Consider the following 18,380-nt stretch of genomic DNA (forward strand, 5'->3'; position numbering starts at 1 on the left):
TACTAACAGTACAGCTGGGGAAGCCTGCAGAAAGGTAGGCTGCTACCTACTGGCAAGGCTTAGATAAACTATACTCAATATAACCGTACCTTGCCATTTGGAAATGTAAGAGCTCAATTTAAACTATGTGAAATACAAAGCAATTTGTCATTTTTGCCAAAGCATAAATCTGAATAGCATTTGCAAGCCTGACATAACAGAGCAAGTCATCCTTTAATGAATGAGTCCAGGTGGCCACCTGTGGCCATTAATCATGACTGTCAACTACACTGGGTTAATAAATGCCTAAATGCCTAACAGGTTGATAAAGCACACATCTGGGCATGTCTGTGGGGTGTCTCCAGAGATGACTGGAATGTATACCAGCAAACCAAGAGGTGAAGACCCATCTTGGTTGTGGATGGCGTCATTCTAATAGGCTTGCAGCCCAGATAGAATGAAAAGGGAGGAAAAAGGAGAAAGTCAGGCTGGTTTGAAAAGCCCATTCTGCTTGAGTGTGTGTGTGTTTTCGCCAATGCCATTGTCTGTGGATATCAGACTCTTCAGCCTTTAAACATGGACTCACACCAGCCACTCTCCAGACAGATTTCAGGTCTTCATTTGGTCTTGAACTAGTGCTGCATCCTTGATCCATCTTGTTCTGTGACTTCCAACTTCTTGGACTGAGCAACTTACTAGATCCTCTGGTCTCCAACACAGAGACTCCAACACAGAGACCTCTACTCCTGTAAGCCTAGCTAATAAGTCCCCTTGCATCATTTAACATACTTTTCTTCTATCGATTTGGTTCCCCCAGAGAACCCCAGGCAATACACAACCCAGCTTTGTCTTTTTTTTTAATGAGGGTTCCTCATGTTGTTCAGGCTTGAACTTTTGATCCTCCTGCCTTTACATCCCAGGTAGCTGGGACTATAGGCATGTGCCACTATACCCAGATGCTTCAGCTCTTTCTAATGATCCTTTAGTATATCATGATTCTTTTTAAATGATAAAAATTTTATTTTAGATTCAGTCAAAGGATTGTTGTGTTTTATTGTGGGTTTTTTTTTTGGACATACTGGGGTGTTCACATTAAACTACATACCCAGACCTTATTTTTTTTAATCTTTTGTTTTGAGACAGGGTTTTACTAAATTTAACCCAGGCTTGGGTCAAACTTGCCATCCTGCTACCTCAGCCTCCAAGTGTTAGGATTATAGGTGTGCACCTCCAGGCCAAACTCAAGGCTTATTATTAAGTACCATGTTAAATATTTAAAATATAGGGATTCTGGAAGAACATGGCAGATAGACAGCAGCAGCCTTGGAGGTTCTCGGAGAAACCGCACTTGAAATCCAGGAATGGTGCCGGACAAGAAGTCCCAGGCAAGGGGGGATATTCTTTGCTGACCCAGGAACGAACTAAATTAAGAGAAACCATCTGGAAACGCAATCCTGGTGAGACAGCAGGCACAGATAAGGTCTCAGCATAGAAGCTGGACTCGCACCACTGGAAACTGCAATTTGAATTACCTGCAGCTGCTGTTGCATACTGGTAGGCACAGCAAGGAGAGAGGCGCGAAAGCTCAGAGAGTGGGAAGCAGTGAAAGGAGTTGGGAGCAGGACTGGCCGGGTGCCCTGTATCAACCTGCAGTGAGTGAGTGAATCAGACCCTTACATAGAGAAGGAGGCTTCAGCGGAGGACATACTTGGACTGAGCAGACTTCCCAGAATGAGAAGCTGCAGTGACTTCAGTCACATATCCCCCTCTCAAGCGGGATTGGTGGGGAGTGCCTGGCTTGTGAGACTCCGCTGGCTGAGACCCAACAGGCTAGCCCAACTCAGGTCCCAGCGCCTGGAGGTGCACCCTAGCAGTGAAGCCCTTGGTAGGTTGACCTGGAGGGGCAGGCCTGGCATAGGCTGCCCAGGTCTGTGTCTCCCTAGTACACTGCAGTGGGCGGGAACACCTATCCAGCACAATTCAAACAGACTGTGGCCAACAGGGAAGGAAGCTAGGCCTCCTATACACGTTTAAATATAAGGAACAAAGAATATGGGAAGAGGGAGCAACAAGAAAGGGTCCTCGGCCCCCAATCCTGAGAAACATGCAATAGTAGACACGGCGCCAATAGATATAAAGCGCTATCTCCAGAGCCTCATAGACAACTTCAGGAGTTAAGTTATTAATGACTTGAAGCTAGACATAAGCAGAATAGTTAGAGAAATGCTAAGCACCGCCCAAGAAAAAACAGATGGTGGAATGGAAGAACAGAAAAAAAGGGGAGAATTGTTGGATGGAGAAGATAGAGAAAACATAGAATACATGAAACAGGTTCAAAGAGATTACCAGGAAACTAAAAACTCTGAAAAATGGCATAACAGCTTGAAAGAAACTAAGGATAGATTATCTGAACTGGAGGGCAGATTTGTAATATGAGAGCATGAAATGAAAAACTTCTTAAAAATAACAAAAAAACAAACAGCAACAATACAAAAACTAGAAGATGATAAGAGGATCTATAACTTAAGAATTAAGAACATAAGAGAAGAAGTGGGGACACAAACAAATGGACTACAAAAGCTATTCACAGAAATAATCCAAGAGAATTTCCCTAATATGGCAAATATACTCAGATATATGAGGCATACAGTACCCCAGCAACCTACAACCTAAACAGAGCTACACCCAGGCATATAATAATCAAAATTCCAGAAATCCAATAAAAGAACAGAATATTAAAAGCCGTCAGAGACAAGAAACAGATCACTTACAAGGGAACACCCATCAGAATTACAGCAGGCTTCTCAGCACAAACCATCAAATCACAAAGACAGTGGGGGGAAATAATTCAAGCTTTGAAAGATAATAACCTCCAGCCAAAATTGATATATCCTGCACAACTGTCCCTAGAAATTGATAGAAAAACAAGGTGCTTCCAGGATAAAGAGGAACTAGGGGAATTTGCAACCACTAATTCAACTCTACAGAGAATACTGCAGGATAGTCTAAAAAAAGAAAATACCAAGATTCCAGAAATAGTGGCAGAGAGGCCACAATGAATGGAACAGAAAATGAAATGAAGAATGACAAACTGACAACAAACGACAGAAAAAGAGCTCAACAGAAATGAGGCAGAGAAGATCGGAAGGTAGGAACAGCAATTTTGGAGAAAACAAGACATAATAGCTAGTGCTGATTTAGTATCACCTTGTTTTGAAGTCCCATCAAACGTGTATTCTTCAGTCTCCATTGGTCTTAAAAGGTTGTATCTTATTGGATTTTATTATATTATGATAATATAAGCAAAAACTTTTATAGACAAGGAGTTTATATAGAAACCATTGTTCATTTTCTGTCAATTGGTTCTAAATACCCTGTAATGTCATTCTCTTGAATGGTTTTATAGTGTCATGATATGTTTGGTGCTACAGTATAAGAAGTTATACTCAAAGATTTCAAGGAAAGAGACACTATAGTAACTATTTTTATGTCAGGATATCTTGTGGTGAAACACTGGTTTGCTTAAATGGTTATGATTTGACCTGCACTGTTCTGTTGTTATGCCCTCTTTTATCTCAATCCCCCCCTTTTTAATTATTTACTTTTTTCTTTTTATTTTTTTAATTAAGGGAAAAATAAATAAAAAATAGCAGGATACATTATAGTAACCTACTTTGATTTCCTATTAACTGTATTGCCCTCACCATCTTGTTTTGATTGATTTTCCTCTATTCTGCTTTGCTTGATAGTACCAAGATCGAAAGTATAGGCATAACTGTGAAGACAATTAGAATCATTATGACGCCCATTCTGATTGACTATTATTTTCTTTTAAAATCCTGTAATGTCTCCAATGCTTTGGTTTTATTCTTTCCTGTTTAGTTCAATTTTATTATAACTGTCAATTCTTCTTAAAATAGCAAGAGGCAGTATGGTAACCATTGTTGATCACCTTATATTTTGTTTTTACATTCATTATCTATTGTGTCCATCCTTTTGATTTGACTGACTCTGTTCTCATATGTCGCATTTGGTTTTACTCTCTTCAAAAGAAAGTAATAAGAACTCTGGGAGTAATAAAACCCAAAATGTGTAATTGTCATTCTACAAAAAAAAAAAAAAAGAAAAGAAAAGCACTTAGGTTATAACTGCATATATGTTTAAGTGTATAAGATAGATAACCATATTACTGAGTGTTTTTTGGATCATTGAACAAAACTGTTTGCACTCTCACTGTTTGAAAGTCCACTTTATGTGCTTCAATTTTGTAACTTGAACAACTGTTTCTAAGATGAGAATATGTAATCTATTAACTAGTGATTTCTTACTTTTTATTTTTTAAATTTTATATTACTTGCACCCTTTTCCTCCTTAAATTAAAAAAAATATATATTTAAAATATAATCTTTTAATTAACACTCTCAGCAATCCTACAAGATACATACTTATATCCCAACTTCTTTAGAGCAAACTGAATGTGAAGATTTAAAACACTATGATGAATGTGAAATTTTGAAGTCCTAAAGATTTATCTAATGAAAATAGTAAAGACCTGTTTTGTTTCTACTCACTAACTTGCTCTATTTCAAAAAACAAATTCAAACATCTGAATTGGGGGTGGTCTCTTCTATACATTATCAAGCTATCAAATAAGCTTGCTATATGTTTGAGTTTCTTACAAGATTTATGCAGTTTAAAACAAAACTACTTTAATGATAATAAAAATATATAAAATTAAAAGTTAGAAAATACTATTTTTATTCATCAATATATAAAATATTTGAAAACCTAAATTTTCAGTAACTTCAATGAGGCTTGTAGCTCCCATGCACTGATACTAGAAAAGTACATTAAAATTTGTAGAAGATAATTAAGAGCTTAAAATATTCTTGCTCTTTGACTTAATAATTCAACATCTAGAAATCCATTTACCCCTGTATGTACTAAAACCATTACAAAGTAGTCTCCTGGAAGGGCAAGAACCTTGTCTTATTCATCTCTGAATCCCCACCACCTAGACAGATCAAGAAGAAAGCTAATGGGACTGTCCATTTAATGTGACACACATGAAATGAGCTGGTCACCAGAGACCCCTTGCATGCAGTGCTGCTGAAGAGCAAAGCCAGGACACCATGCCAGAAGGAGGAAGCCCTTGGCTCACAGCAGTCACAGTGGTAAGAAGAGCAATACCAAAGCGTCAGAGGTAGGGGCTACCATTTATTCTCTCTTGCATAGGTTGCTAGCAAGGACCACATGGTTCAGTACAGCCTGACTGCTCTTTTAGGGGCATGGCTGCACAGTATACAGCACCAGATTCTCCAACATCATCATAAGCATGAAAAGATGAGAAACTCCTTTTCAAATACCAGTCCCTCAATTACAACAGTTAAAAAACCAGTGTGAAAAGCCAAATCTCACCTCCAACAGCAGAAAAACATGCAAGCACTGGAAGCTCATCTCCAATGAAAGAAGTAGTAAGGAAGGATAATGAGATCTTATAAAGACTTGCTACAGACAGCTGCGTCTGCAACCAGTTAAAGCTACCAAGAAAATACAGAAAGTCATTAGCAAAACCTGTCATTTGTGCTAGTTTCTAAGGGGATAACATATGTAGTTGCTTAGTAAGGTGCCCCAGATGGGAGCAGTATGATCACACTGGGAATGAATTTAGTCACAATCTGGGTCCACAATAGAGAGCAAGCATCCCCTGGATTGGAACATAACTGAAGCATGTTTCAGCATCTGCACACAGCTAGCAAAATAGAGGTGTGGGAATACGGTGGTGCAACCTTGACACAGACTCAATCTCCAGCTGGACACACATCTCTGAGGCCATGAAAGTCCTGCCAGGAAAACAAGACCCCACTGTCCTCTAGTGAGATTGGCACTGCTTCACATCTGGAGCTCTAAAATCCAGCACTCAACAAAATAGAACCTTCTGTAAATTGTTCTGCACTGGACTCTCATCAAAGCAGCTGCCTGTCTAGCCACAATGAAGAGAGATCAATAGAGCAAAAAGAAACTCCCCATGCTGTGAAAATTTTGAAGAATATTGCTGCAAAGCCTCAGAGGACAATTTTGGAACATGTAATGATATGGTACTATTTTTCAAACTGCAGAAACAAGGCTCACTAATTTCCTAGAGATTTATTTTTTCAGATAAAATCTTGGTATATTGCCAAGGTTGGTCTCACATTCCTGGGCTCAAGCAATTTTTCTGCCTCAGCCTCTCAAGTGCTGAGGTCAGGCATGTACCACTGTAGCTGGCTTCTCCTTAGAGATGTTTATGGTAAATATTAAAGTTTTAGGGTAATTACCTTATCAAAAATCTGAAAGAGTTCAACTATACTGCCAATCTTGCTAAATTTTAAGAAAAATGGCAAACAGATTAAGTATATTCTACTCACTTGTTACAGAGAAAAGGAAATTCTTCAAGTACATCTAGCATGATAAGAGCTGTCATGTGTTATATACTCACCACATGTTATATCTAGTTATCACACCAACTCTGTGAGGTAGATTTTATTAACTATCTTTTATGTATTTAGAAGACAAGGCTCAGAAATTATAAGACATTTATTTAAAGTCTTCCACTTGAGTTGGGATCCAAAGCCAATTCTTTCTGACCCAAAGCTCAAAGTGTATTATCCTGCATTACACAATAGGACTCTCAAAATTTTAGAGACTCAATATACAATTTTTAAGATTTTACAACTTCATAATCACAGTCTTTTTTAATAATAATGAAAGGTCTGAAATAGTCTAAATGACCTAAAAACTTGGTTAAGACACACACACACAAAAACATAAAAAAGCAAGTTACAAAATATTAACTGTAGTTTAATTCTGTCTGGCTTTAAAAAAAAAAGCCATATTGAGATATGTCATGTTACTATAAAACTCACACTCACATGTACCATTTTCTGTACCCCCATAAAACCTGATTTTTAGTATATTTGCAAAGTTGTGTAACTATTTCCACTAGTATTATAAAATTTTCATTACTCTCAAAAGAAATCCCATACACACAGGCACTCACTACCCAATCTTTCTTTGCTATAAACCTTTAGCCATCTTTAATCTACTTTCTATCATGAATTTGTCTATTCTGGACACTATATTTAAATGGGAAGGTATAAAGCGAGGCTTGGTAGCACACTCACACTCAAGAGGCTAAGGCAGGAAACTCACTGAGAGTTCCAGGCTAGTCTGAGCTCTACAGTAAGTTCAAGACCAGTCTAAACTATATTGCAAGACCTTGTCTCATAAATACATACATACATATACACACAGATAAATAAATATGAAGGGATAACACGTGGTCTTTTGTGTCTGGCTTTAGTGTATTTTCAAAGTTCACCCACGCTATGCCATGTATCTGTACTTCATTACTTTTACTGCTAAATAGCAGTCCATTGCATGGATGTACCACATTTACTTTAATCATCAGCTGACACAAATATGGATTATTTCCACTTTTTAGTTATGATGAATAATGCTGTTATTAACATTTGCATTTACATTTTTGGGAAGAGGTATATTTTTACTTCGGGAGCACCTATCTGGATGTAGGCTTGCTGGGTGTTTAGATCTAGAATGTCCCCCACTGCCCAATCTCATATGTGCAGAGGTGAGGCCTATAGAAGGTGACTGGATCCCAGGAGTGCTCCACTCATCAGCAGATTAATCTGCTAAAGAGTTGATAGTTGAATGTGCTGTTCAGAGATGGGGCCTGATCAGAAGAGGCAGGTCCCTCAACAGTGTGCCTCCCCTCTACTCCTCCAGTTGCTCTCCATTTCCTGGTTGAGCACCATCTTCCCTGACCAAGCCATGCCCAACCTGCCATCCTGTTTCTGCCTTGGAGTCAACAACCACGGACTAAAATGAACCAAAATCAACCTCTTCTCCCTTCAATTGTTCTGTGACAGGAAAGTAATAACTGTTTAACATTCTGAGAAACTGCTAGACTGTTTCCTAAAGTGACTATACCATTTTACATTCCTACTAACTGTTTAAAGGTTCCAATTTATCATATCTTTGGCAATATTTGTTATTGTCTATTTTAGTTATCACAGTGGGTGTGAAATTTTAGCTCAGCAGTATAAGCGCTCAACTGGCAAGCGCGAGGTTGTGAGTTCAATCCCTGGTACCAAAAAACAAAAACAAACCACCATTCAAAAATTAGTTCCTTTCTAATTTAAAAATACATAAAAATAGCTGTGGCTTAAGGAGCACACCTATAATCCAAGCATTCAGGAGACTGAGGCAGGAAGATCATCTCAAGTCAACCTGAGCTCCACAGTGAATTTAAAGCCCAGTCTGAATTACACAGTGAGACTCTGTTTTAATTTTTTAAAAAAAGTAAAAATACATAATAATAAAAGATATCTATATCTTGACCAACAGTTGAAAACACAGTATTGGGTGTGGTATCACTTGCCTGTAATTCTAATACTTAGGAAGCTGAGGCAGGAGCACTGGCCTGCATTTGAGGCCAGCCTGGGCTCCACAGTGAGTTCAATGTCAACTTGAACTACACAGTGAAACCCGATCCTAAAAGAAATAAAAGAAAGACATTTTCTGGGTATTAAGTAGTAAAAGTCTTCTTACGTACTTCTCTTAAATCTTTAGATGGTTAAACCATGTCTTTATCAAAGAACAAAAAAACTAAAACAAAAACAAAAAACCTCAATGACAGAGCTTTATCCATGTACAATGAAGGGTCCTAGTACCTCCAAAGTTCCAGTTTTCTCTCTGTACTATCTTTAGACAAGGGCCAACTCTAAACAAGACCTGTTAGGCTGGTCTTTAATGGCACTTGCAGGAAAAAAAGATCTAATTTTCAGAGTCTAACTAACTCAGATTTATAAAGTTTTTTTGGGGGGTGGTACTGGGGATTGAACTCATGACCTTGTGGTTGCCAGGCAAGCTTTTATGCTGCTGAGCTAAATCCCTGGCTCTATAAAGCTTATTTTTAAGAAAAATCATTTGGATCACATTTGTTTCTTCAGTGACATCAAGTCTCATTCTACGAGCACTGCAGACATTCTTCAGAGCCAGCCAGTTGAAGAAAAGGTGTGTGGGGGATAGTATGTGAAACCATGAAGCAGTTTGCTTAATAGAGAAAGGCCAGACATCCATTACCTGCTTCACCTGAAGCCCGTGACTCCATATCCTTTCTAGGAGGTCACAGAGGCTGGCGATCAAGGTGTTCTCTTCCACACCAGTGATGTTCACTTCCCCGTGCCCTAACTCCACAGCCTCACGGCCCATCTTCTCCACCAGCATCCTCTTGGTCTAGAAATAGTCAGTAGGAGAGACAACCACAGTGAGCAGGACCACACGCTATGCAAGAGCAGTGGCGGCCTGCATAGCACATCTGCTAGGCTGGGTGAGACAAGAGGAAGGCTGCAGGGACAGAGGACTTTGTACCCATACAGGTCAGGTTGTGGGGAATGCAAGCTTTAAAAGGTTCATTGAGAAGATGAGAACACAAGAATCATCATTTGACCTTTGGAAAGTGATATCATCACATGCTATTCAGATTTTACATTTATGAGATGAAGATACAAATAAAAACCTAGGTCATGTTCATCTCTGATATCCTGATTATCATTGTTTAAATAATCTTATTGAACAAACTTGCAAACATACATATGACCTAGAAATATATTTGAAATAATCAATCAAAAAAGATAATTTACTTTTAGATAAAAAATCTTCCAATGCAAACTGTAAAAACTAATAAAAAGAACATAAACTGTACATTAAATGTGTCACTATTTTTAGTAAATATCTGTCAGGCTCTGTTCTAAGCATTACATTATCTTGTTTAAGACTCCTAACAATCCTAAAGATAAACACTGTCATAGTCAATTTATTGATGAGGAAATTGAGGCCAAAAACTTAAGTAAGTTGTCCAAAAACCATACACCAAAAATCATATACTCAGCAGATCTGGCTTCTGAACCCAAATCTGCAGAATCTTGAATTCAAGTTCTTAAATAAAATTTAGTTATATATAAATCTATGACATACAAAATTCTAAAAAAGCAGGGCCAGGGATTTAGCTCAGTGGTGTAAGCACCTGCCTGGCAAAGCAGAAGGTCATGAATTCGATCCCCGGTACAAAAAAAAAAAAAAAAAAAAAAGATCTCAAAATTCTAAAAAAGGAGGAAGAAAAATCACCCCTCATACTAGCTTAAAGAAGCAACAATTCTTAATATTTTGGCATATTTCTTTCCAGTGTTACTATAAATGTATAAGACATAAAATATATTACACACACTGTAGGGGCAGAGACAGAGAGACAGACCCAGGTAAGAAATAAAACACTGTGTATACCTTTTACGCAACTTATATGCTCCCTTCAAATCACCTTCCACTTTAAGTGACTTATAGAATGAAACTATAGAAAAGCAAGGTAATGATTACCACATATATTTGTATCACTAAGCAATATAGGTCAGTTTTGCTTGCATACTGTTTTGATTTACTTTTCACTCAACTAAATTATGTTTATGAAATAAAAACTTGTGCAGTTCCACTGCCATATACCATTCCACTAAATGAATAAATCACAATGTATTAACTCTTCTACAGATTGGTCTTTGGTTTTTCTCAGTTTGAGAAACAAATGGTATTACAAAGGATGTTGTTATGGTTTATATTCAGATGGCCACTCCACCCAGGCCTCAGGCAATCATGGATATGTCCAAATCTAGCATTTGTGATTGGTTCATTGCCTAGCACTCAGATTGGGGGTATGAATGCTACACTCGCCCAGGGTTGGAGCCAGCATATGGTGCTGGGGAAGAAGGTACATCTTCTCGATCTCTTGCCAGGTTTGCACTTGCTGCAGGGGTGGCCATGAAAGGCTGCCCCACCATGCCATCTTGCCACTTGGAGCCAGCTGAATATACACTGAAACCCCCAAAACTGTATGAAATAAACCTTCCCCTGCTTCACTTTGGGCATCAGGTATTTTGTTTCAATAAAGAGAGAAAAGTAACTGAGACAAATGTTGTTCTGAGTATCTTGCATGTATCTCCTAGGACACACCTATAAAAGTTTCTTTAGGGACTATGCCTAGGAGAATTCTTCCTGGAAAATTAATAGAAGAATTACTAGATAATGCTATGTTGTTTTCCAGTGGTTATATCAACTTACACTACCAACAGTATAAGCCCTTCTACTGCCTCACATGTAAGCCAAACTTAGTGGTGTTAGACTGCTTACTGTATTTCTTTAACTCTAAGACTCACATTTCCCCACAGCAGCATATCTGAAAATGGTGTATCTTTCACAGCCATTTTTTAGGTAGGCAGTGGAGACATGAAGTTTCACTGCCTGAGCATGTACCCCAAAACTTGAGCATGAATGTCACACAACAGCAGAGCATTGTTTCAAGAAATGTGAAGCTAGACATGGTAGTGCTGCCACAGGAGGATCACCACTAGTTGAAGGCCAGCTTGGGCTACATGGTGAGTTCAGGCCAGCCTGAACTACAGAATGAAATCCTGGAAAGAGAGAGAGAGAGAGAGAGACAGACAGACAGACAGACAGACAGACAGACAGAGAGGAGAGAGGGAGAGGGAGTGGGAGGGGGGAGAGAGACAGAGAGAGAGAGACAGAGAGACAGAGAGAGACAAAGAGAGACAGAGAGAGAGACAGAGAGGGAGTGGGAGGGGGGAGAGAGACAGAGAGAGAGACAGAGACAGAGAGAGACAAAGAGAGACAGAGAGAGAGACAGACAGAGAGACAGAGAGACAGAGAGAGAGAGGAGAGAGGGAGAGGGAGAGGGAGTGGGAGGGGAGAGAGAGAGAGAGAGAGAGAGAGAGAGAGAGAGAGAGAGAGAGACAGAGAGAGAGAGAGAGAGAGAGAGACAGAGAGAGAGAGAAGAGAGAGAGACAGGATGGAAGAAAAAAAGGAAAAGAAAGAAGTGCAGCACCACCAGTATTCATGACAGCAGAAAAGACAACACTACAGAAAATTATAGACATCAAAGATTCTGAGTAGACTGACAGAAATTTTAAAATATCAACCTTGATATAATAATCTAACAGTAAAAATTACTTCTATATGAAAAATATTTTACTTCCTTCTACAAATAAGTACTGTTTAACGTTATAAATGGGTACCACCTAAAAACTGAAAAATCAAGAAAACCTTTTTATTTAATTGATAAATTGGATGTAACAGAGATGAAATTAGCTGAATTGCCCTAAAAATGGTGATATTCTTCCTTTTTTTTTTTGGTGCTGAGGACTGAACTCACGATCTCACGCTTGCCAGGCTGGCACTTGTACCACTGAGCTAAATCCCCAGCGAAACTCTGTTGTAAAGAAAATAAGTTTATAGAAGAAGGCAAAACATGCTTCTCTCAATTACTGGTATATGTTATTTAAGACAAATACAGTTAAGTCCAGATGATCTTAAAATTAATGCTATCTATTATACTACTAGCATTTTTTAAATCAAGAGGGAGTGAGTGGTGAGAGCTAAGTGTGGTCTCCTGTTTGCTGCCCAGGGAAGGAAGTGGCACACGCACAGCACCACGCATGGCTTACCTTGTTGCGGCACTCCTTCAGCAGACCCTCTACAAACTTCCAGTTGGTCTGAGCAATGACTGATGGAGAAAGGTTGGATAGTTTGGGCTGGCGGATGGTGCTGCCCATATTCCTGGCTTCCTGGATGTACTTCTATATCAAACAAAAATCCTTTAAATACTCTTTATGTCCATGCACGCAAACCCAGGGCAGCCAGTACTGATGGGAACCTGAAGAGGGCACTATCATAACTGCTCTCACCTGCCTCTTCCTGGCTCAGAGACAGTTGGGAGCAAAAAGTTCAAAATGTAATTCCTGTACCAAAGGGAAAAACATATAGTATGGATTCTGTCTTTGCTGCTGTAAAGCACTCCATGGGTACTCTAATTACCTATTAAAGAGATAAGAGGCAAGGCTACAGATGTAGCTCAATGGCAGAGCATTTGGGTAATATATAGAAGGCTATGGGTTTGATCCTCAGCCCACCAAAAATACAAATAAAAACAGAAACACCAAAAATAAAAGATACATGGCTATAGTATGTATGCATAGCTCAGTGTGTAAGTTTAATCAAATCACCATTGAGAAAATAATTTTCTCTACCAAGTTGAGAAGAATTAACCTCTTCTGCCCTTATCAAAGATATTTACTCTTTCTGAACTTGCTAACTTAGAATCTGATAAAATAAGATCACATACTCAAAACAACTGCATATCCTGCTTCCCTACAATATGTTGACTTTCCAGGCTGTTCATCTGATATCAATACAATGAACTGCACACTGACATTTCACTATCTTATATTTACCACCAACAATTTTAGCCTGTTCTTGTCACTACCATGTATTTATTCTAGCAGCACAACTCTATCTGTTCTACATTTTGATTCCTTAATCTACCCTTACTACCAACTCCCAAAATTAGGGTACAGTTCCTAGCATGTGAACCAATGCCATATGCCTAACTTGCCTGCTATCTCTGTACCTCCCTCCTCCAAAATATGCAGCCTGGTTTACACAAGACGCACCAAGCTTTCAACTTTGCCATTTCTTTTAGTTGAAATACTCTTTTCTCTAAAGATCCTGCTATTCTTCAACCTGAAGTTCAGTGCTAGAACTTTACTACCACAGAAAACAAGTTAAAACAGAGCAAAATAACTCAGCTTGCAATGAGAATACAGGAATAAATGCAGGAATAAATTCAAGAATAATCATTCCCCAAACACTTGATAATGTCCTCCCCCTCTCTCTTTTCCAAAGAAAAAACCCTCAAGATTACCTCTTTTAAACTAAACTACAGAAAAAAGCCCCTCTCCCCATTCACAAACTCATAGCCTTAACCCAAACTCATGTTGCCCCCTTTTCACACTAACAAAATTAACTCCCATGCTACCACACCACAAAAACAAAAAGCCAGTTAGCATGGTGGTATACATCTGTAATCTCAGCACTTGGGACTGTAAAGCAGGAGGATTGAATGCAAGTTCACGTCCTGCCTGGACAACTTAGTGTGACCCTGTTTCACAATAATAAAAATAAAAAGCTTGGGTGAAGGTCAGATGAAGGTCCCAGGTTCAATCCCCAGTACTGCAGAAACAGACAAACAAAACAAAACCTTACTAATTTCAAAAGAATTTCTCCCTAGTTTCAAAGTCCCATCCTCTGAAGTTTTTACTGAACTTCTGAGGAAATGCATATCACACATGGGTGAATATGGAGAGGACCTCCATGGTCAATGGTTGGCTGACACTTGTTAAATATTGTACATCCTCAATTGTTTTTTTTTTTTTTTTAATCGGTACTAGGGATTGAACTCATGACCGCCTGCTAGCAAGGCAGGTGCTTATGCCACTGAGCTAAATCCCCAGCCCCTATCATCCTCAATTGTTATAATCTGAGGCCAGAATCATGTGTGAAGAACCAAACCTACTATTAACCCTTCTTTATGGGGAGGTCATTGCTAAAACACATGATTTAGACCAGAGGCCAAGGAAAGAAAAGATGTGGGTAGCATGATAATAGGGTCACTTCTTGTCATTCTTAAGGTTTCTTACCTCTCTCTGGTCATTATCTAAACGCAGGTGTTCTGTATGTTGCTTCTGCCGGTCTTTCCGCCTCCACTGGGCAGGGGCATTCCTTTTTGTCCACCTAAAAGAATCAAAGCAGGCAATTAAGAACATTCTACTGCTGTGCAAGGGGGTGCCTGCCTGTAATCTTAGCATTTGGGGAGGATCACAAGTCCATGCCCAGCCTAGGCAACTAGGCAAAATAAAATAAAATAAATAAAAAGTAAAACACTGCTAGGAATATAGCTCAGGGCAAAGGCTCTGAGTTCAACCTCTAGTGCTGACGAGTAAGGTCAACTAACAGGAGAAAACTTGAAAGTCTAGGGGCCAGTGCTGAGCACAGGAAACCACTAAGCCACCAGCAACAGTTCAGATGCTCTGAGGAAGTGCTTAAAAAGAAGTGCTTTAACAGGACAGATATATCTGTCTTCAAATAGCTATAAAAACTTGAGATTCAGACTTGAAACTATAGTCATTCAACTCTCCTTGAGCTTTGATATATCATTTCTCTAAGTAAATAAAGAAGAACAATCCAGCTTGCAGTGCGGGATCCAATTATTCCAGCCACTACTTACTGAACAAGGCTGGTTAGTTGTTGGATGAGATCCAAGCACAAGATGACTTGAACCCATACCCAGCCTGGCTTGTTGCAGGTCCTAACCATGTACAGCCATCTCAGTTTGCCCAACAGAGACAGGCCCTGACCGATACTCTGACATCTTTTTCTCATTCAAATAAGTAAAAGCCCTATATAATCTAGGTCTTCTCCATATTTACTTTTAATAATTCTGAGGTCTTTTGGGGATACCACCTCCAACTCAGAAACTGAATGACTCTCACGTATGTGGCCCAGGACTGGGGCAAGTAATCTCAGGTTGACTCACTTGTTGCTGGCTGGCCCAGTAGAAAGTACATCAGACTGGAGCTTAGGGAAAAAGCCTGGCTCATACTTCCCTTGTCCGATCTTCATGTCAAGTAAATGTGGGTGAACTGCAGTATGGTCGATTTTTGCCAGGCGCAGCTCAATTGCTTTCTCTGAATGAGAATTAAAAACAAACAAACAAACAAACAAACAAACAAAAACTAAGTCAAATGTTTTTTTCATGTTAGGCCAAGATGGAGTGAGAGACTGGTTTTTACCCTCCTGCTTGAAATAACAGGAATAAAAATTAAAAACAAGCAAAGTAAACAAAAGAATGCATTTAAACACACTGGACTATAGGTGATGAAAGACAGCAGTCACTGAGAAACAAGAAACAGAAGTAATTACTACAATTGCCCCAGCTAACTGCCTTGAGAGAGTTTCAGGGCTGGGACACAAGAAAGGGAAATTTAGGCAGAATCCAGTAGATTCCCTTAATTAAGAGACCAAAGTAAAAGATGAGCGAAAACAAGGTGGCTAGAAGTAATAAAATATAGTAGCAAAAGCCAGTGTGGTAGTGCATACCTCTAAAGGCAGCACTTAAGAGGCCGAGGCAGGACTGCTGCAAGTTCAAGGCCAGCCTGGAATACACAATCAAGATCAAAGATTACCAGGTATGCAAAAAAGCCAGCCACTACACCTGATGGAAAAAATATATAAATATTTTATACACACTATATGTATATGAAATCTAAATGGCCAAAACCAGATGCAAATGTTAGAATCAGAGAGGGTTACAGGTTTCAGAAGGCCTGGGAGGCCATGCAGTATGCTCCTGAGAGGGCAATGAGTGAAGTTATATGAATCTGAAGAGTGAAGTGGAGAACCTACAAGTTTGCAGAGTCCAGGAATGTGGATTGTCTGAGGAAAGCTACAGGGAGTAAGCAGAGCTGGCCCAAGAGGGAGGCTGTGGGAGCTATAACTGAAAGGGTTTTGGCCCAGACAGGACACTGTAGCCAAGAAAGCCTCAACGGGAAGCAGGAAGCCCCTATCTTCCCCACCCCTAGGAATTTACCTGTGAAGCCATCTTCCCGCCCCTGGAAATTTACCTATGGTGCCAAACCTAGGACCAATGGGCTACCTGTGCATCCCTAATGCCCTTCTTAGGTTCCACCCCAAACCGAGGCTAGTTACATACCCTCCACGCCACGTGTCCGCCGGAGAGATTGTGGGACACCAGTGGTGGGGGGTGCCAGCCATCTCTCTCCGTGTTCTCGGAATAAAGGCTGCTTTTTGTTTTATACTTCTCATCTTTTGGAAATATTTTTCATCTTTTGGAAATAATCCTATCAATAACCACCTGCAGTGTTGTAGGGGCAGAGCTACCCAAGCCCTCTGGAGTTTACATCTTGCCACAGTCTGCCCCAGTGCTCTATGTAGAATGGTGGGACTTGCTTGCCCTGCTGGATTTTGGACCTTCTTTGGTCCCATTCATTTCTATTCTCCTAGTTCTAGCTTTTGGAATGGAAATGTGTAACTTGTGCCACTGAATGTTGGAAGTGTTTAACTTTCTTTTCATTTGTATAGGAGTTCTACAGTTAAGTTTATCTTAAATTTCAGAGAAGATTCTGGACTTGGACTTTTTGGCAGTGCTGAAACTCTTAGGACTTTGGCAACTCTTACAGAAGTACTAAATGCCTTATGCATAAAACAATGCACATGAAATTTTGGGGGGCCAGGGGTGGAATGTTATGGCTTGTATCTAAATGTCACTTCCAAAGCCACATACAATGATACATAGGGCTTTTTGGAGGTGGCTGGATCTAGAGGGTATGATGCCGGGATTAATGGTATGATGCTGGGATTAAGGATGCCATACTAAGGCATCCCCCTAATATCAGTTTTTCCATCTATATAAAAAAAAGAATTCAAGACAGGGTTATCTAGGTGTGGTGGCACACACTTATAATTGTAATTCCAGTACTCAGGAGGTTGAAGCAGAAGGATCACTTCTAGTTCAAGGTTAGCCTGGACAACATAATGAGTTTAAGGCCAGCCTGAACTACATAGTGAGACTCTGTCTCAAAACATAAAACAAAACAAAAGAATTAGGGTTACTGTTATTATGTTTATATAACATTTGTTTAAAAATAATCACAGTGACATGATAAAGTTTTGAAGTTATAGGTATGTTCACCAAGACAAAAATTTAAATACATAGTATGCCAATGGTACCTCGAAAATTTTACAGATTTTAAAAGATGTAAGAAAGACTGATCACTCTCCTGGTATTTTCTAGAATCATGCAAAAAAGCATGAGAATCCTTGAGTCTTGCTTTGTGTTCTAGGTCAAGTGATCTTTTTGGGTCTTCTTTATATCACCCTAATCTTAGGCTCATTCAGTAAATCTTATTAAATGCCCAATTTGAGGCTCTATGAATATAATGATGAGTTAGCATTACTTTTACTGGGTAGGTAGAGTTGACAAGATCTCTTTAATTGTAACTTTTTTAATCTTGAGACAGAACCTTACCATGTAGTCCAGGCTGATCTTGAACTTGTGGCCACCCTTTTTCCTTGGCCTCCTAAGGAGAGTGCTGGGATTATAGGCATGCACCACCACCCCCAGCCAAACTGTAACATTTTCAAGTACCTCCAATAAACTGCCATTCTCCAATCAGACTAATTCATTCAGGTTGGGATAAGATAGCTGGATCTAAGACCAGTGACAAGAACCTTGCATTAGCATATCTGAAGTATATATCTCTGGCACATACCAAGGGATATGCCAATGCCAAAGATAAACCCATGATTTCTGTGGAAAAAGTGTATGTCTGAAAAGCCTCGGTGACATACATTTTTCTAAAGAAAGCGTTACAAATGAGGGTTAGTTAAGTCTTCATTTCATATTCTAAATCCCATATTCT

At 39.3% G+C, this 18,380-nt stretch overlaps 1 protein-coding gene across 3 annotated transcripts in view; it reads right to left on the reverse strand.

Moving 5' to 3' along the window:
* Positions 1-18,380, reverse strand: part of Dennd5a (DENN domain containing 5A) — a 99,820-nt gene that overhangs the window by 14,804 nt on the left and 66,636 nt on the right. For all 3 annotated transcript variants that reach the window (XM_063256718.1, XM_063256717.1, XM_063256719.1), the window contains 4 exons: positions 15,476-15,626; positions 14,580-14,673; positions 12,549-12,680; positions 9,124-9,276 (listed from right to left, as the gene is read on the reverse strand). In XM_063256718.1, the coding sequence (XP_063112788.1) occupies positions 9,124-9,276; positions 12,549-12,680; positions 14,580-14,673; positions 15,476-15,626 (530 nt within the window). The remainder of the gene's footprint in view (positions 1-9,123; positions 9,277-12,548; positions 12,681-14,579; positions 14,674-15,475; positions 15,627-18,380) is intronic.

Source organism: Cavia porcellus, unplaced genomic scaffold (assembly GCF_034190915.1).
Source record: "Cavia porcellus strain 051 isolate PalLab524CR breed Dunkin Hartley unplaced genomic scaffold, mCavPor4.1 scaffold_9, whole genome shotgun sequence".
Taxonomy (NCBI): Eukaryota; Metazoa; Chordata; class Mammalia; order Rodentia; family Caviidae; genus Cavia; species Cavia porcellus.